Genomic DNA, 20,844 nt, shown 5'->3' with positions numbered 1-20,844 from the left:
GGGGGGGAGACAAAAAGGAGGACGACTCCTGTTTCCACCCAATATTTTCAAGGGCAATGCAGATACCCTCAATGTCGGGCAGGTCCGCTAGGTTGATCAACGTTATATGCTCTGTTTTATATCCCCCTCCTACTACCAGAATTATATTTAGGGGTGCGAGTGTAAGGGCTAACTGATTGCATTGGTTTGTATTAATCCAGAATAGGACAGCTGTCTCCTCCGCTGGCTGCTAGTGGGGTGGTTAATCCACACCCATTATCTATATATGCCCGCCAGACAGTCGCCATTACACTATGCACCAAGCCTTACTTCACCAGCAGTCTGTTAAACTATTACATTAACCATTCAGTTGGCACACCATTTAGTAGGTTATAACGCCAAGCACTTAAATATGATGGTTTGCTCCGATTTCATGCCAAAGCAAGCTTTCTCTCGGCAACAAAAAAAATACAGGTGTACAAACTTGCTTTTTGTTTAACTGATTTGCTTGGTTATTTCACTTATACAGTTACCTGGGTATAAAGGCTCTTTACCCCGCTAGGCATTATATAGCTCAACCAATGCAGGCAGGAACTACAGTTAAACATTGCGACTCATAGTATCACCAACCATGTGTGCAAAAAAAACAAAACAAAACACTTCTTGCTGTATATACGCACCGTACCTGTTTCTACCTGGTGTTATTTAAACAGTTCATCTGAATCACATCATAGCAGATTATTGACCAGTCAGTATACACTTTTACCATAGTACCTCCTTTTTCTGCCGTTTTACTGGTGTCAGTCACTGACTGTTTTTTTTTCTTTTTCCCCCCTACTCCCATGTTACCGAGGGGAGGGGGGCAGGATCCACAATTTGCTCCGTATCTAGCAGCCTCTGTCTGCTCACCTCTCCACCTGCTGCCCTTCTTTCCACGCTGCTGTCACCAACGCGGTGACCAAGTTGTCCTAAAAAGCTCAGAGAGCACAGGAGGGTGTGAAGGAGGTTCGGCAGACATCAGACTTCCCCCATCATCCGCCGTGCTGTCCTCCTTACTGCTCCGCCGTCCGGTGGTATGGGGAATCCCGGTATCTGCAGGTGTCTCAGTAGAGCGGGGAGGCGTCGGTCCAAGTATCAGCCACGGCAATCCCAGTGCCTCTCACTCAGCAGGTCCGTTGCGGCTTCCCTTCATTCCGACCAGCTGGCAGCCTCCAGTCCCTCCCTCCGTGAGACGTCACGTCCGCCATGACCCGACATGTAAATGTACACTCCTAATGTTGCTGCTATCTCTCCGAGGGATTTGTTTTGCTTTTGAAGCCTTACAATAGCCTGTTGCACTTGCATGGTCAGCTCATTTAAATGCATGATGTAGGTTCACAGCAATACATTCCACCTGCAAATACCACACTTAAGGCCCGTACACACGACCAACAACAAATGTCTAATGGCAGGGTTTCCGTCAACAAATGTTTTATAAAGCATAAAGAGTCCTGTGAGCCTCCAATAATCCAAACTGCCTTAATTATCAAAAATCAGCTGCAAGCGTTAAACATGCCTCATATATCATGCAAATGTGGATAAATAAATATACATGCTGCACTTTCCAAAGTCATACACTATACCAGTGTAAAAAGAAACATAAAAACCTCCAATAGTGAAAATAACATCTTTCCTAACAGTGGGAAATGACAATAGTGCAATAAATGAACACATATATTAAATATAAAAATATGTGTATATAAAAGCATAAACAATGATGATAATTAAAATAAAGTGCTACTGTGCAATTCACACTTTTATGATCCTGTATAGATTATCAGTGACCCACTGAAAAAAAGTGCTCCTGTGCCTAAATAGCATCCAGTATTAGATAGTTTATCAATATTGCATTGCTGGGTTGTTCAAAGAAGTGCTCCTGTGCACATGTATGTATACAAAAAGAGTCTATCCAGGTGCAATAAAGTTCCTGCAAATATAAAACTGCTAGGTGATCCAGAACATGCCGTGGTGTTCCTCACTCCTTGAAAAAAATGCACACTATGGGAAAGCACACTACAGTGGCTCACATACAGCAATCATCTATCCTGACACAATAGTTACAGAGGAAAACAAAAGGCTGGGTAGACCTTCTGAACATTTCCATTTAAATATTTTAACAAATAGAATGTCTCAGACACCATTCTCACCTTTCTGAAAAAAATACACCAAAACACGCATCGCGGGTAAGCAGGTGCATGACAAAATATGAATTACAAAAAAAAAATTAAGGCGCTAAACTTGGGTTTACTTTTAGGTGAATAGACTGCTCTATATGCTGTTGCATGGAAAAAAGTGAACAGGGCATCACAGTTTAGATAAAGGGAAGCCTAAAAATATAGCTCTTTTTTCTCTTTAGAAAAAGCAGGGAAATCATCTCACAACATAGATGGAGTCTATGATGTGTCTTAGTGCACAAGGAGTAGTGTAGTGAACCCATGTCGTGAACATGCCATGTGAGTACTCTTGAGCTGGTTCCATCTTTTACTCTTTAGGCCTGCCGCCATGTTTGAAATGCACTTGTATCTCCTCATTGAGCTGCTTGAGGATATGGAGGTGAAAGTGTTGGGCACCCCACTGCCTGCCATTAGATGACTTTCCATATGCCCTAGAGATACTGGAGCACGACAGGCCCATCCGTTGTAAGCACCACACTTGTAACCGCCATGGGGCCATTTTTCTTCATAAGCAGCCTACATGATGGATGTGCCTTCTGCCTTTTGCAAGTGATTGAATATGACAGACATGCCCAGTTTGTATGCTGTACACCAGAGATATGCAATTAGCGGACCTCCAGCTGTTGCAAAACTACAAGTGCCATAATGCCTTTTGCTCTGGGTCATGCTTGTGGCTGTCCGAGTCTTGCTATGCCTCATGGGACTTGTAGTTCTGCAACAGCTGGAGGTCCGCTAATTGCATATCCCTGGTGTACACCTAGGACTTCAATTTTAATACATATGGTATGGTCGGGCCCGCGCATTTAGGAATTTTGGCAGGCGTGGTTGCCGACATAGGTTCGATCAGTGGGGTGTCCCTTTAAGCTTGATTTCTTGGTTCTCCTGTTGGGCATTACAGAGAACCTACCCGCTACCACACATTACTAAACAGTTTATTTTCTACACTGCTTATTATGCTAGGAAAATGATATTAATTAATTGGAAGGGACATGATCCACCTAAGATTTCCACTTGGAAAGAAATTGTCAATGCGACTCTCCCACTATATAAACTGACATGCATGGGCCGTAACTGTCCAAAGAAATGTCATAAAATCTGGTCAGCATGGGTGGAGGGTAGACACCACACAGTGTAGCCTTATGTCGTGGTTCATGGGGCCACCCTTCAATTTCCACTGACCTGATATAGCACTGTATATTGTCCATCAAGATACAGTAACTGCTGGGCTATTGACGGTTTCTTCTGCTATACGATAAGATTGGAAGTCTCTTATCTTCAACTAAGTCCTAAGGTTTAATGACCTTAAAATAATACATCATCCAACAGAATATGATGGAAATATTCCCTCTTGTAACACGATGTTATTTACATGTAAACTCAACTCAACATGCCTTCTGTCAAACGACACATAGTGACGCTTACCTTGGTCTAGATATCTATGCTTTAAAAAAAAAAAAATGGTCACAAAAGGGTTAAAATGTTTGATATTATGTCCTTACAATGCTTAAAGGGGAGGTTCACCCTAAAAACCACTTTCTCTAATTACACATTACAATACGATTATGCCTGTTATGTTTTTTTTGATGCTGTACATACCTTCGTACAGCTATTCACCAGTGGCTTCGGGGTTGCGAGTCCCGCAGGAGTGGGCGTTCCTCACATGCTGGTGATTGACGTTTTGACAAAAAAAACAGCTCCCCCCGCCGCGTAAGCTGCGTCACGACTGGCGAAACGAGCCGAACGGCGAGTCGGCGCTATACTGCGCCTGCGCATCGCCCTTCGGCTCCTTTCGCCAATCGTGACGCGGCTTACGCGACGGGGGGAGCTGTTTTTTTGTCAAAACGTCAATCACCAGCATGTGAGGAACGCCCACTCCCGCGGGACTCGCAACCCCGAAGCCACGGGTGAATAGCTGTACGAAGGTATGTACAGCATAAAAAAAAACATAACAGGCATAATCGTATTGTAATGTGGGGGGCCAGTGTAATTAGAGAAAGTGGTTTTTAGGGTGAACCTCCCCTTTAAGTAAATTAAATATTCATATTACAAAATCTGAACAAATCAATTCAAATATTTAAACCAGAAAATGTGCTTAAATTGTTTGACAGGAGTTGTAAGTGGTTTCTTTCTTGCACATACAGCAAAGAACAAAAAAAAAAAACTCTGTACAACGAAGATTGGAAAAATTGTGAAGTTATCATCTGCACCCAACAAGATTTAATAAAGCAGTATGAAAACATAGATGCTCAACACATTGCACTGCACAAAGTTTTGAAGACTAAGGGCTTTCCAAAAATGTTATGTACTAGACTTTATGGGAAGCCTAACAATTCTAGAAATCAGTATCCATCAAAATAATGAGACAGGTAATTGATGTTGCACATTTTAAGTCACCTGTTGCTAATACGATATACAGGCACTTACAAAAATCTCTGAAAGAAAAACTATTACCAACAGCAATCGTGCAATGTGACATGTTGCCATGGTAAACAGCTCTTTAGACACTTTTTACACCCAAATGAGTCAATTCAGTCCCCGTGTGTACTCAGAGAACACAAAGCACTTTTACCTAAATTATGACAAGTTACTTCTCATTTGCATATTTATGTAACTATGTAATGTGGCTTACCTAACGGCAACCCACATGGCTTCAGACAAATTTCTAATACAGCAAAAATGCAATAATATGCACATGGAGTGAATTATCTTTTTTTTTTAAAAGGTTTTACACATAGCCCTCCATATCTCTTGAGTTTAAACGGACACATTCTGCAGAGACTATCTTTACTAAAGTGTACCAAACCAAGCATCACAAGTTTTTCTTATGTACGCCTTTAAAACAACCTCAGCAATGAATTCACTGCAGTAAAATTAAAGATTTAATGACTAACACCTTTTTATATATTTTAGCAAGTATCTCTCCCCAGCATTCCCAGATAATGCCTTATTAACCTGTAAACACTAGTGATAATGGACACTATATGGCACAGACAGAGGCTTATTCTAAATCAACCATATTCTAATAAGCACACCATTAATGCATATATATTAGCCACATTTTCACTAGAAGCTACCAACAGATTTTCAGCATTAAAAAGTCTTGTAAGACAGGGGAGTTCCTTACAAGTGGTGAAGTAGCACAAATTTTAGGCGAGCTTTTGGATGCTTATCCAGTTCTAGTCTTTTTCTTTCCTGAGATCCAAACCAAGGTAACTGGGTTTTGTAAGAATCAGGCAATAAATGTAAACAAAACACTGGAATAGGGGTTGAGGATAAGAGCAGAAGGAGCTTAGCCTCCAGTGGTTTGGAGTCTCCTAGTAACATTGAGTTCATATTCTTCCATAGTCTGTCAGACTTCGCATTTAATGGTCTAGCTGGGAAGGTTACAATGTATGAAGGGTTTGTAGCAGAGTGTGTCGCGCAAGAGGCTGAGATTCCAGTGCAACATTGGGTCTGCAAAGATAGAAAAAAAAAATTGTAATTCAATTGTATACAGCCTTTCCCTATCCCAGGTTTAACTGAATAATGTTTATCGTATAAGACAACATGCACATTCCTATTTACAAAGCTAGTGGTGTGCACTTACTTTGAAATAAAAGCCAGCAGGACAGGAGCAAGCGATTTCTGAAAATAGTCTTGTTGCACTACATGATTCAGGGTCAGCAGGGGTCCATACAAGTGCAGAACAGGTTTAATCTTATGTTCACTCTACAAAAATATAAGTAAACTGTTAAAATAAAATCATATTTGTCAGAATGCAGTTATGCTACCAATGTGAGGAAATACAAGAAATTCCAACTAAAAGCATCAATTAAAGTATCATTCAATAAATGATAAACGTTGCAAAATATACAGTGAGGAAAATAAGTATTTGAACACCCTGCTATTTTGCAAGTTCTCCCACTTGGAAATCACGGAGGGGTCTGAAATTGTCATCGTAGGTGCATGTCCACTGTGAGAGACATAATCAAAAAAAAAAAAAATCCAGAAATCACAATTTATGGATTTTTTAACTATTTATTTGTATGATACAGCTGCAAATAAGTATTTGAACACCTGTCTATCAGCTAGAATTCTGACCCTCAAAGACCTGTTAGTCTGCCTTTAAAATGTCCACCTCCACTCCATTTATTATCCTAAATTAGATGCACCTGTTTGAGGTCATTAGCTGCATAAAGACACCTGTCCACCCCATACAATCAGTAAGAATCCAACTACTAACATGGCCAAGACCAAAGAGCTGTCCAAAGACACTAGAGACAAAATTGTACACCTCCACAAGGCTGGAAAGGGCTACGGGGAAATTGCCAAGCAGCTTGGTGAAAAAAGGTCCACTGTTGGAGCAATCATTAGAAAATGGAAGAAGCTAAACATGACTGTCAATCTCCCTCGGACTGGGGCTCCATGCAAAATCTCACCTCGTGGGGTCTCAATGATCCTAAGAAAGGTGAGAAATCAGCCCAGGACTACACGGGAGGAGCTGGTCAATGACCTGAAAAGAGCTGGGACCACCGTTTCCAAGGTTACTGTTGGTAATACACTAAGACGTCATGGTTTGAAATCATGCATGGCACGGAAGGTTCCCCTGCTTAAACCAGCACATGTCAAGGCCCGTCTTAAGTTTGCCAATGACCATTTGGATGATCCAGAGGAGTCATGGGAGAAAGTCATGTGGTCAGATGAGACCAAAATGACCAGTTACACTTACCGGTAGCTGGATTTCTACGATGTCTTACAGGACGGCACGCTGAGAGTAGACTGGCCACCTGACAGGAAACACAATCAAAAAAAGAGGTTAAAAGGCCCCACCCTTCCCGTGTGCCTCAGTTTGTAGATAAGTAACCGCTATTAGAACACGGTCCTAGGACCTAACAAAAAATAACTCCGGATAGCAGTAAATAACAGGGAGGGAAGTAGGCCTGCCGTCCTGTAAGACATCGTAGAAATCCAGCTACCGGTAAGTGTAACTGGTCATTTCTCCCTCGTCTTCCAGGACGGCACGCTGAGAGAAAAACAAGCAATCTTCGGGCCTACCTTAGGGCGGGACCACCGTCTGTAGGACCTTCCTACCAAACATCAGATCTTGCGGTGACAGCAGTTCGACTCTGTAATGTCTGACGAACGTATTCTGGCTTGACCAGGTCGCCGCTTTACATATCTGTTCTATGGAAGCTCCTGCTCTTTCTGCCCAGGAGGCTGCCAGTGATCGGGTGGAATGGGCCTTGATAACAGGAACTGGCCTACCCGCTAAGGTGTAGGATAAAGAAATAGCCTGCCTGATCCATCTGGATATAGAAGCTTTCGTTGCCTGCTGACCCTTTTTCTGACCAGAAAAATTAACCAAAAGATGAGGGGAATTCCTAAACTCACTTACCCTCTCTAAATAAATCAAAAGACAACGTCTTACGTCCAAGCAATGAAAAGTAGCCTCCTTCTCATTCTTGGGATCTGCGCAAAATGAAGGGAGGACTACCTCCTGGGATCTGTGGAATTTAGTTGCCACTTTGGGCAGGTACAGAGGATCCTGACTCAGTACCACCCTGTCTTCAAAAACCCAAAGAAAGGGTTCCTTAATGGAAAAAGCATGCATGTCTCCAACTCTTTTGGCAGACGTGATAGCCAACAAAAAAGTAAATTTAAATGAAAGTAATTTAATTGGAATACTATCTATAGGTTCGAATGGTGCCTTAGATAGCTGATTCAAGACTAGGGAGAGGTCCCAAGGGGGAATTCTAGACACTTGTATAGGGGAAAGTCTGTCCCTAGCTGTCAGAAACCTCCTAATAAGAGGATCCCCAGAAAGGCTCCTGTCCAAAAAATAGGACAAGGCCGTAACTTGGACTCTCAAGGTCTTAGTGGCTAAGCCTAGGTCCACCCCATCCTGGAGGAAATCCAGGATGGCGGGGATGTCAGGGCAGGAGATCTGTTTCGCGGAGCACCAGCGCGAAAAGACCCCCCAAATTCTCGCATAGATGAGTCTGGTGACTTTCTTGCGACTAGCCAACAGGGTTCCTATCACCTTTTCCGAACAGCCTCTCTGCTGCAGGTTCCACCTCTCAAGAGCCATGCCGTCAGGCTGAAGAACTCTGGATTCGGATGAGAGACCGGCCCTTGCCGCAGAAGACCCGCTCGGAGAGGGAGAGGAAGCGGGGGAGCTAGAGCCCAATGTTTCAGGGTGGGGAACCAGGACCTCTTGGGCCACCAAGGTGCGATTAAAATCAGGTTGGTGTCTGAGGCGTTCAATTTTTGCAGAACCCTTGGGATGAGATTCAAGGGGGGAAAGGCGTAGGCCAACCGGAATCTCCAGGGCTGAGCCAACGCATCCACCCCCAGTGAACCCTGCTCTCGGGAGAGGGAAAAGAACCTGTTCACCTTTTTGTTCCCCTTGCACGCAAAAAGGTCTACTTCTGGGCGACCGAGCTGTTGGCAAATCCAGCTGAAGGTCTCCGGGCATAATTCCCATTCCCCCTGAAGGATGGGCTGGCGGCTCAGAAAATCGGCCTCCAGATTGAGGGTCCCTCTTATATGGACTGCTAGAAGAGAGGGCACCCTCTGTTCTACCCAACTTAGGATCCTCAGGGAGAGGGCTAGGAGAGAGTGTGACCTGGTGCCTCCTTGCCGGTTGAGAAAGGCGATCGTAGTCGCGTTGTCGGAGAGAACTAGGACCTCTCGGCCCTGAATTCTCTCCTCGAAGGCTTCCAGAGCCTCCCCAACCGCCAATAACTCCCGGTAGTTGGAAGAAGCCCGCCTTTGCTGGGGATTCCAAGAACCCTGGGCTCGAAGTTCCTCCGTATGGGCTCCCCAACCCCAGCTGCTGGCATCTGTAGTGACTTTGATCGGGTTGACCTGACTCCACAGACGACCCTTTAAAAGGTTCTGGGGAAACAGCCACCACTGTAAGGTGTCTTTTACTGGAACCGGGATACTGACCCTGGTATCCAACGTCTCTTCCGTTCCCCCCCAAGATGAGAGAAGGAAGGCCTGCAGGGGCCTTGAGTGGAGTTGGGTCCAAGGAACTGCCGGGATGCACGAAGTCATCCGTCCCAACAACCTCATGATTTCTCTGAAAGAGGAATCTACAGCCGCTACTAGGGACCTGACCGCTGTCATAAGACCCTGTGCTTTGTCTTGGGTTAAGACAAGCTTCCTTTCTAGGGAGTCTATAAGAAAACCTAGGTACATCTTCCTTTGTTCTGGAAGGAGAGAAGACTTCTCCTTGTTCACGATCCAACCAAGGGATTCCAGGGTGGTTATGACAGTGGCCAGGTCCAAAAGGAGCTGATCCCGACTTAGGTTGAAGAGCAAAAGGTCGTCCAAGTAAGGGACGAGGGAGATCCCCTTTAAATGTAGAAAAGCCATCACCTCTGCCAGGACCTTCGTAAACACCCTCGGACTGGAAGCCAGTCCGAAGGGGAGGGCCGAGAACTGCCAGTGTTGAACTCCTTGGGCAGAGGTGAGGGCGAATCTGAGGAATTTCTGGTGATCCGGACAAATAGGGACGTGAAGGTAAGCATCCCTCAAGTCTATTGTCACCATGAACACGCCCTCTAACAAGAGGCCCCTGAGACTGTAAACATTCTCTATACGAAATTTTTTGTATTGAAGATGAACGTTCAGGGGTCTGAGATTGATGATCAATCTGAATTTCCCGGATGGTTTGGGAACGACAAAAATATGGGAGTATACCCCCTGGCCCTCTTGATTTGGAGGGACTGGGACTATGACTCCCTGTTCGGCCAGGCTGGCAACGTTCTGGGAAAGTCCAGCGGCTTTGCGAGGATCGCTTGGTAGATGTGTGAGGAGAAAAATAGGGGGAGGAAACTGGCGAAATTCTAGCCTGTAACCTTCCCCGATGATCTGAAGGACGTGAGGACTCCTGGTTATTTCCTCCCAAACGGGAAGGAACCTGGAGAGCCTGCCCCCTACCCTCTCGTCACTTGGGATCCTTTTCACCAGGCTTGGGGCTGGAAAAAAGGATCCCACTCTTTGGTTTATCTTTTCCAAACCCCCAGCGCCTGCTGGGCGCCGATTTTTTCCCTGGAGGAGGGTTTTTCCTCTGGTTGGGACGAAAAAACTTCCCCCTATTTGCTCTAGGTCTGGAGGGAAACTTATTTCCTTTCTCAGAGGATCTCGCTAGGGCCTGATCTAATGCGGTGCCGAACAGGAGGGAACCTTCAAACGGAATAGCACACAAGCGGTTTTTTGACGCAAGGTCGCCCCTCCAAGTTTTCAACCAGACAGCTCTCCTAGAAGCATTGATAAGTGCTCCAGTCTTGGCTGAAGCGCGAACTGTCTCAATAGCTGCGTCTGCCAAATAGGCTACCGCACTGCCGATAACCTGGAGGGACTCTTGAGTTTCTCTAGACTTGGAAGAACTTGCTAGATGATCCAACAGCCTGGAAGTCCAAGCGGCAGTGTTCCTTGCGACGCATGCTGAAGCTAACGCAGGACCCAAAGCGGCTGCATTGGCTTCCCAGGCTCTACGGAGGGAGGTATCAGCACGCCTATCCATGGCATCCCTTAAACTCCCTGCATCCTCAAAAGAGAGGTCGGATTGTCTAGAGACCTGAGCTAAAGATGCGTCAAGACGGGGAACTTTGAAAAAGGTATCCTCCACCTCATCTTTAAAGGGGCAGCGGCGTTTCCAGGTTTTAAATTTGGGAAGTTTCTTTTCTGGCTCAGCCCATTCCCTCCGGATGATATCCTTGAGGGATTGATGCACTGGGATAGTCTTAGACTGAGGCTTAATTAAACCCAAATACATCCTGTCCTGGGCTGAAACCTGCTCCGCTGGATGTTGGATCTGCTCAGAGGCGTAAATGGCTGCAAGAAGACCCTCCATATCATCCGCGGAAAATATATATTTTCCTGACCTGGCATCCTCGTCCTCTTCCTCCGCCTGGCTTTCCGCCAGGCCCTCGTCCTGAAGAGTAACCTCAGAATCCTCGGAGTCAGAGGAAGGAGCCTTCCTAGTTCGCTGGCGGGAACCCAGCCGCGCAGAAGTGGATCCCTCCTGGGACGAAGGACCAGGCACAGGGGGATCAGACTCCCTACTTTTCAAGGAGGATTTAAAATCTTTGAGAGTGGCAAGCATTTCCGACTGCACAGAAAGAAAATCCTTCATGATTTGCGAGGTCTCTTTCCCAGCTAGTTTAAGGATACACTTGGAGCAAAAGGGCTTGTTATAGTCTGTCGGGAGTTTATCATTACAATTCCCACATTTCTTAATTTTTTTAGGGGGCTTAGTAGATCTACTGGCTTCCCCCTGGGCAGAAGGGTCCTCTCCTAAAACATAATGTAAAATAGAAAGGCCCATTAGCAACATACTCTCACAGCTGAGTTTTTACAACAAGGGGGGGGGGGGGCAGTGCAGCCATTCCCCCTGAACACAAGGAGGACTCACCCCGGGTGGACTCCTCAGCAGCCAGGTCTATCAGACGATCCTCCATGATGAGGGCGCCCGGCCCTTCTCTCTCCCCGGCTGCGTGTTGCTCTGCCTCTGCTGTGCTCTGCAGCGAAATGCGGCATCCGTCCGGTGGAGGCCGCCATCTTGCCGAGTGGAGGGGCGGAGTGACGTCACAACGTCGTGCGCGTCATCAATACGCGCCCAGCAAGTGATGGCGCCGCTCAGAGCGGCGCCCAGCCAACACCACGCTGCAGAGAGGGAAGTCTCCCTGTAAGGTAGGAGGGAAGACGGGGGGGGGGGGAGAGAGGAACGGCCGCCTCAGAGCACTAGGGAAGCCCTGCTAGCTAGGAGGCTCTGGCGTCCAGGGAGGCACTCTTCTCAGTTGCACTTTCAGCCTCCCTGGACCATAAAGAAGGGACACCCCCCGGGAAAGTGCAAAGCACCTTGACCAGACCCAAAAGCACCCAGTACCTGTGGTCTAGACTCCGGGGGGGGGGGGGGGACCACCAGCCCCAGGCTTTAGGTCAGGTGAAAAATAAAAAACTGTTTCGCTGTAGGGGAAACACAATCAGAAACTGAGGCACATGGGAAGGGTGGGGCCTTTTAACCTCTTTTTTTGATTGTGTTTCCTGTCAGGTGGCCAGTCTACTCTCAGCGTGCCGTCCTGGAAGACGAGGGAGAAATAGAACTTTTTGGTCATAATTCCACTAACCGTGTTTGGAGGAAAAAGAATGATGAGTACCATCCCAAGAACACCATCCCTACTGTGAAGCATGGGGGTGGTAGCATCATGCTTTAAGGGTGTTTTTCTGCGCATGGGACAGGGCGACTGCACTGTATTAAGGAGAGGATGACCGGGGCCATGTATTGCGAGATTTTGGGCAACAACCTCCTTCCCTCAGTTAGAGCTTTGAAGATGGGTCGAGGCTGGGTCTTCCAACATGACAATGACCCGAAGCACACAGCCAGGATAACCAAGGAGTGGCTCTGTAAGAAGCATATCAAGGTTCTGGCGTGGCCTAGCCAGTCTCCAGACCTAAACCCAATAGAGAATCTTTGGAGGGAGCTCAAACTCCGTGTTTCTCAGCGACAGCCCAGAAACCTGACTGATCTAGAGAAGATCTGTGTGGAGGAGTGGGCCAAAATCCCTCCTCCAGTGTGTGCAAACCTGGTGAAAAACTACAAGAAACGTTTGACCTCTGTAATTGCAAACAAAGGCTACTGTACCAAATATTAACATTGATTTTCTCAGGTGTTCAAATACTTATTTGCAGCTGTATCATACAAATAAATAGTTAAAAAAATCATACATTGTGATTTCTGGATTCTTTTTTTTTTGATTATGTCTCTCACAGTGGACATGCACCTACGATAACAATTTCAGACCCCTCCATGATTTCCAAGTGGGAGAACTTGCAAAATAGCAGGGTGTTCAAATACTTATTTTCATCACTGTATATGGATATACTGCTCTGTGCAATAAGTGAACACAAAAATTAGCTGTCAACACAGCTGAGACAAAGCAAAAACGTGTCAAATGTTGTAAACATACATAAATATGAAATCTTAATTTCAGTGACACCAAGTGACTGAGTGTGATCCATGAAAAAAAATATACACCACCACCGATGTAAGGGGGAGGCTTACCAGATGGTGTTGACTTGGTGAGGTTTATACCACCCAAGTCAAAACAGGCTTATATAATCAGTCAGCAAGATGTATCCAGCTGGTCCTGAATCCACATATCAGTCGGCACCGCAAATTCCATTAAACACCAGGAAGTGCAAATACATGTAGTCTTGTTGGAGCCAGAGATACGGTAACCACATAACATGCGTAATGGGAAAAAAAAACTCACATAGTGTGATACCGTACAAGGTAGTATTTATTAAAAAGATTAAAAAATGAACACCCTAGGTTATGACTGTTTAGTTGAAACGTGTTGGGTAGACCCATTCACACACATCGCTTTTTCACTTTGTGATATGCCTATGATGTTCTTCCAAATTTTTTTTATCTTTTTAATAAATACTACCTTGTACGGTATCACACTATGAGTTTTTATTCCCATTACACATGGTATGTGGTTACCGTATCTCTTGCCCCAACAAGACTACATGTACACTTCCTGATGTTTACTGAAATTTGCGGTGCCAACTGATATGTGGATTCAGGACCAGCTGGATACATCATGCTGACTGATTATATAAGCCTGGTTTGACTTGGGTGGTATAAACCTCACCAAGTCAACACCATCTGATAAGCCTCCCCCTTACATCGGTGGTGGAGTCTCTATTCTTTCACAGAGAGGGTCACATCCATGTGGGACTCTTCATTTTAATCTTGCAGTTTTTTTCGACACTTTCCCTATCCCAGGTTTAACTGAATAATGTTTATCGTATAAGACAACATGCACATTCCTATTTACAAAGCTAGTGGTGTGCACTTACTTTGAAATACAAGCCAGCAGGACAGGAGCAAGCCACTGCTATGTGTGTGGTCACAATAGAGGACTGCTTTGTTCTGATATTTTTTTTTTCACGGATCACACTCAGTCACTTGGTGTCACTGAAATTAAGATTTCATATATATATGTATGTATGTTTACAACATTTGACATGTGTTGTTAACTGACTTTGTCACAAAAATAAGCGCTACACTTTTTCATATTCACCAATGAATGATAAACTGCTTGGATTTCAGCAGGCTGAATCAGTCATGGGTGTCTTCATATTTGTTTTTTGGACACAGCAGGAAGATATTGGCACTGCAGTTCACGGGTCAATTTATAATTTATTCTGCATCAGGGATAAAATAGTAGGACGAGCGGGACACCAAGATGGAGGGCAAGCTAAGAAGTCATGTGGGGAGATACACTATTGAGGGTTCTAGTGCCATATACAGTATCTCATAAAAGAGAGTACACCCCCTCACATTTTTGTAAATATTTTATTATATCTTTTCATGTGACAACACTGTAGAAATTACACTTTGCTACAATGTAAAGTAGTGAGTGTAAAAGCTTGTAAACCAGTGTAAATTTGCTGTCCCCTCAAAACAACAACACACAGCCATTTATTTCTAAAACGCTGGTACAACCCTAAGTGAAAATTTCCAAATTGGGCCTAATTATCTATTTTCCTTTCCCAGTGTCATGCGACTCTTTCGTGTTACAAGATCTCAGATGTGAATGGGGAGCAGGTGTGTATAATTTGATGTTATTGCTCTCACAATGGTTACTGGAAGTTCAACATGGCACCTCATGGCCAAGAAAAAAAGAATTGTTGCTCTACATAAAGATGTCATAGGCCAGTGATGGCGAACCTTGGCACCCCAGATGTTTTGGAACTACATTTCCCATGATGCTCATGCACCCTGCAGTGTAGTTGAGCATCATGGGAAATGTAGTTCCAAAACACCTGGGGTGCCAAGGTTCGCCATCACTGCCCTAGGCTAAAAGAAGATTGCCAAGACTCTGAAACTAAGCTGCAGCACAGTGGTCAAGATCATACATGGGTCTAACTACATAAGGACAAGCCTCTTTTTGACACTTGTCGTTTACAAATTAAAATAGTTTTTTTTTTGCTAGAAAATTTATTGTAACACTCAAACATTATATATTTTTTTCTAGACACCCTAGAGCATAAAATGGGGGATGTTGCAATACTTTATGTCACACTCTATTTGCGCAGCAGTCTTACAAGCGCAATTTCTTTGGAAAAAATACACTTTGACTTAAAAAATAACAGTAAAGTTAGCCCAATTTCTTTAGATTGCGAAAGATAATGTTGCGCTGAGTAAATTGATAACCAACATGTCACGCTTTAAAATCTTGCCCGCTCGTGGAATGGTGATGAACTTTGACCCTTAAAAATTACCATAAGCGACGTTTAATTAAAAATTTCTACAGGTTACCAGTTTTGAGTTACAGAGGCGATCTAACACTAGAATTATTGTTCTTGCACTAACGATCACGGTGATACCTCACGTGTGGTTTAAACACTGTTTTTATATGTGGGCATGACTTACATATGCGTTCGCTTCTGCTTGCGAGCTCGGCGGGACGGGTTCCTTTAAAAAAAAAAATATATATTTATTTTTACACTGACCTACACGGGCGCATTTAAGTGCGCCTCTAGAATCACAGTAAAGCGCTGCTAAAACTAGCGGCGTTTTACCGTCAAGGCCTGCCCGCTCCAGTGTGAAAGCAGCCTTAAATAATAAGAAGCGATACAGAAAATGTGTTTAATTAAACATTTATTAAACACAACAAGCCACCAATCAGTGCACTTGTATGTATAATTTAGATAAAAAATATATATATATATATATCTTAATTAAATACACAAAAACAGGTAATCAAAACTTTGGGATAAAAAAAATAGGCTAACTTTACTGTTTAGTTCATTATTTTATTCATTAATGTATATTTTTTCCCCAACAAATTGCGTTTGAAAGACCGCTGCGCAAATACCGTGTGACATAAAATATTGCAACCACCACCATTTTGTTTCCTAGGGTCTCTGCTAAAAAAATATATATTGTTTGGGGTTTTTACGCGGTTTTCTAGCAGTTTTTTACATGTAAGCAACACGTCAGAAAAGATTATTTTTTTCAAAATTGTTGCTCTTTTTTTTATAGTACAAAAAAAAAAAAAACTGCAGAGATGATCAAATACTACCAAAAGAAAGCAATTTGTGGGGGAAAATTGCAGCCAGAGTCCCCTCGCCCACATTGCAGCCAGAGTCCCCTCGCCCACATTGCAGCCAGAGTCCCCTCGCCCACATTGCAGCCAGAGTCCCCTCGCCCACATTGCAGCCAGTCCCCTCACCCACATTGCAGCTAGAGTCCCCTCACCCACATTGCAGCTAGAGTTCCCCCCCCACACATTGCAGCCGGAGTCCCCCCCCCACACATTGCAGCCGGAGTCCCCCCCCCACACATTGCAGCCGGAGTTCCCCCCCCACACATTGCAGCCGGAGTCCCCCCACACATTGCAGCCGGAGTCCCCCCCCCACACATTGCAGCCGGAGTTCCCCCCCCACACATTGCAGCCGGAGTTCCCCCCATAAAACATTGCAGCCGGAGTCCCCCCCCACACATTGCAGCCGGAGTTCCCCCCCACACATTGCAGCCGGAGTTCCCCCCCCCACACATTGCACCCGGAGTTCCCCCCCCCCCACACATTGCAGCCAGAGTTCCTCCCCCTACACATTGCAGCCAGAGTTCCTCCCCCTACACATTGCAGCCAGAGTCCCCCCCACACATTGCAGCCAGAGTTCCTCACCCCCCACACATTGCAGCCAGAGTTCCTCACCCCCCACACATTGCAGCCAGAGTTCCTCACCCCCCACACATTGCAGCCAGAGTTCCTCACCCCCCACACATTGCAGCCAGAGTTCCTCCCCCTAAAAATTGCAGCCAGAGTTCCACCGCCCCCCCACACATTGCAGCCAGAGTTCCACCCCCCACACACATTGCAGCCAGAGTTCCACCCCCCCCCACACACATTGCAGCCAGAGTTCCCCCCCCCCCCACACATTGCAGCCAGAGTTCCACCCCCCCCCACACATTGCAGCCAGAGTTCCACCCCCCCCCCACACATTGCAGCCAGAGTTCCACCCCCCCACACATTGCAGCCAGAGTTCCCCCCCCCCCCACACATTGCAGCCAGAGTTCCACCCCCCCCACACATTGCAGCCAGAGTTCCACCTCCCCCCCACACATTGCAGCCAGAGTCCCCCCCCCCTGCATCCTACCTGTGCTGGGTAGGAGAGGAGGACCTGCCGCCGAATGGTCTTATACAGCCCCTCCCCTCTTGTCTGGGAAACTTTGATAGACAGATCACCCATCCAATCCTGGGATGGGTGATCTGTCTATCAAAGTTTCCGAACAAGAGGGGAGTGGCTGTATAAGACGCGCGCTGCGGGGAACACAGCTATAGAATTGAAAGCTGTAATGTTCCCTGCGGTTTGAACGACACGGCTCTGCTCTCCTCGCTCGCCCCCCCCCCCCGCTCCCAAGCAACCCACACTCGCCAGCCCTCAAAATTTATTCGCAAAATGCGAGCAGGCGAGTGAAATTTTGAGGGCTGATTAGACCACGGTGATCAAGGCGGAGCTGTCCTGATTTTTGTGGTCCAATTAGAAAGGGGATACAGGAAGATTTGGGTTTTGTTTTTATAGTTTAGAGAGGGGCAGATTACACAGCACAAGCACTGTAGGATGCATAGGATGCATTAAGGTGAAAAAAACATATACCTTTACAACCCCTTTAACATCCACCAGCTCTGTGAGTCATCATGGAGGAGTGGAAGAGGACTCCAGTGGCAACCTGTGAAGCTCTGGTGAACTCTATGCCCAAGAGGGTTAAGGTAGTGCTGGAAAATAATGGTGGCCACACAAAATATTGACACTTTGGGCCCAATTTGGACATTTTCACTTAGGGGCGCACTCACTTTTGTTGACAGCGGTTTCAAAATTAATGGATGTGTGTTTAGTTATTTTGAGACAGCAAATTTATATACTGTTATACAAGCTTTACACTCACTACTTTACATTATAGCAAAGTGTAATTTCTTCAGTGTTGTCACATGAAAAGATATAATAAAAGTATTTACAAAAATGTGAGGGGTGTATAATAATATGCAAAGTGGAGGGAAGCTTCAGAATGGCAAAGACATTTTTATTGAAAATTATGTGAGCAGACTGCAGTGCCTCTTTAAGGTAAAAAAACCTTCTTTGCTGCAGCTCCCCCCTTTTTTTTTACCTGAGGACATTCGTTCCAGCACCGTGCATGAGCCCATTTGTTGGCTCTCATCTCATTGGACAGATTGATAGCAGCAGGAGCCGTTGCTGTCAATACAATCCAGAGAGATGGTAGCGGGGCCAAGTACTGCTATCTGTGTCAATAGATGCAGCATCAGGACTTGTGAGTGCGTCTGCATGATTGCCGCATGGATAGTGGATCTCCAGGGGGCTTCCGATGTAGGGGAGGAGGCAGGAGCACCGGCAGGGCACCCCAGAAAAGGAGGATCGGAGAAAAACCCTTGCACAGAGCAGGTAGATATAACATGTTTGTTATCTATTTCTGGTGAGCTATTCTGTCACACACAGGGTGGAAGGTAGGTACAAAGTGGTGTTTTTGTTTTGGAAAACAGGGCATACACGCTTTCTGGAAGTGTGTTTTCACAGAAATGGATTATAAAGAAAAGCTGTAATTACTTTTTTTTTGTTCATTTTATTTTAAATTTTCCTTTTATTTGAAGATTCTTTATATGGACTTTTTATTTCATTTTTTAAAGATTGGGCTTTATTCACTAATCGCTTATGTTACAGATTTATACTATTGGCGCTTTATGTGTGAATAGTACTGCTGTGTGTATGACCAGAATAAGGGATACCAAATACATACAACTAAAATATTCTGCCTTTGATTGTAATTTCTCAAATAACACAAGATTAACTTACCTTAAGAAGACCCATGCGCACAAGTAAACTGGTAACAAACATATCCGGCTGAAAAACTGAACTGCCAAAAGATTTTTTCATTAAACAGTCTAAAAAAAAAAAAAAAAAAAAAAAAAAAAGGGGTAAATAAATTACGCAGATCAATACCAAAGGCAATAGATGGATGCATAAAAAATTGCTTCTTACCAACAGTTTCTTCCACTGCCTTTTTCACTGCCTGTTCATCTCGGTACACAGATGATATCTGGATGAAGGCCTGTACCACCTTTTCAGTGTCTGTAACATCAGTCTAAAATGCAAAGGACAAAGTAAAAGTTTATTCAGCCTAAACTTGGCCACACACACTTGAATTTTATTGTACAATCACCTTTAGCTTTAAAGTGAGTACCAATTTAAACTATAATCATTCATATTCAAAATAAGTAGGCGTTTGCAATAAAGTGTTCTTTTTAAATCAAAATGATATTGAACATTAAGATTGTAAACAAGTAGCCAACTTAAAATGTAATGTTTACTTCACAAAACAGAATTGAAAGACTTTATTTAGTCTATTTTATTTTTCAACTGTGCCCAGATTATCGACACTTAAGGACCGCCTCCTGCACATTTACGTCGGCAGAATGGCACAGCTGAGGCACAGGAACGTACCTGTACGTTGCCTTTAAGAGCCCAGCCATGGGTCGCGTGCGCGACCCGGTTCGAAGCTTCATGACCGCACCCGCGGGACCCGATCGCCGCCGGTGTGCCGCGATCGGTCACAGGAGCTGAAGAACGGGGAGAGGTGTGTGTAAACACATCTTCCACGTTCTTCACTGTGGCAGTGACACTGATGTCTGTTCCCTGATATAGGGGACGACGATCAGTGACATCACGCCTACAGCCACACCCCCCTAAAGTAAGAATCACTCCCTTAGGGTACACTTAACCCCTTAGCGATACCTAGTGTTTAACCACTTCACTGCCATTGTAATTTTCACAGTAATCAGTGCATTTTTATAGCATTTTTCGCTGTGAAAATGACAATGGTCCCAAAAATCTGTCAAAAGTGTCCGATGTGTCCGCCATAATGTCGCAGACACAAAAAAAAATCCCTGATCACCGCCATTGGCAGTAAAAAAAATTTTTTTTTTTTAAATGTCATAAAACGATCCCCTTTTTTTTAAACGCTATAAATTTTGCGCAAACCAATCCATAAACACTTATTGCGATTCTTTTTACCAAAAATAGGTAGAAGAATGCATATCGGCCTAAACTTGGGGATATTTATTATAGCAAAAACTAAAAATATTACATCTTTTTCAAAATTGCCGCTCTATTTTTGTTTATAGCGCAAAAAAAATCAAAAACCGCAGAGGTGACCAAATACCACCAAAAGAAAGCTCTATTTGTGGGAAAAAAAGGATGCCAATTTTGTTTGGGAGCCACATCGCACGACTGCGCAATTGTCAGTTAAAGCGACGCAGTGCCGAATCGCAAAAAGGGGCAAGGTCCTTAACCTTCATAATTGTCCGGGTCTTAAATGGTTAATGGAAATGAACATTGCTTAACATTTAGAAAGGACACAGACTTTTGCAGTCATTTCCATAGGCTTCCTGGATAGTAATAGGAGGTATATATCCAGCAGCAATGTAGAGAATATTAATGGATGTTAGCATGAGTGCCTTGCTGCAATGACACTAAATAAAAAATGTGTTGACGTGCAAAGTTTTTTTTTACCATAGAGCGCGTGATCACAGCTTCACAAACCTTATAATCCACATATGTGCTGAAATGTGTA

At 44.6% G+C, this 20,844-nt stretch overlaps 1 protein-coding gene across 2 annotated transcripts in view; it reads right to left on the bottom strand.

The window, feature by feature from the left end:
• Positions 1-4,369: 4,369 nt before the first annotated feature.
• The window catches only part of RANGAP1 (Ran GTPase activating protein 1), a 218,029-nt gene continuing 201,554 nt past the window's right edge, over positions 4,370-20,844 (bottom strand). The window contains exons 13-17 of one of the 2 annotated variants that reach the window (XM_040359566.1): positions 19,254-19,356; positions 19,068-19,156; positions 15,628-15,669; positions 5,779-5,900; positions 4,370-5,645 (exon numbers count right to left, since the gene is read on the bottom strand). In XM_040359566.1, coding sequence (XP_040215500.1) covers positions 5,576-5,645; positions 5,779-5,900; positions 15,628-15,669; positions 19,068-19,156; positions 19,254-19,356 — 426 coding nt within the window. In that variant the 3' untranslated portion in view covers positions 4,370-5,575. The remainder of the gene's footprint in view (positions 5,646-5,778; positions 5,901-15,627; positions 15,670-19,067; positions 19,157-19,253; positions 19,357-20,844) is intronic. The other variant, XM_040359567.1, reaches the window with a different exon arrangement.

Source organism: Rana temporaria, chromosome 7 (genome assembly GCF_905171775.1).
Source record: "Rana temporaria chromosome 7, aRanTem1.1, whole genome shotgun sequence".
NCBI classification, from domain to species: Eukaryota; Metazoa; Chordata; class Amphibia; order Anura; family Ranidae; genus Rana; species Rana temporaria.
The sequence above is the reverse complement of the archived record's forward strand: the minus strand, read 5'-3'. Positions and strand labels throughout refer to the sequence as shown.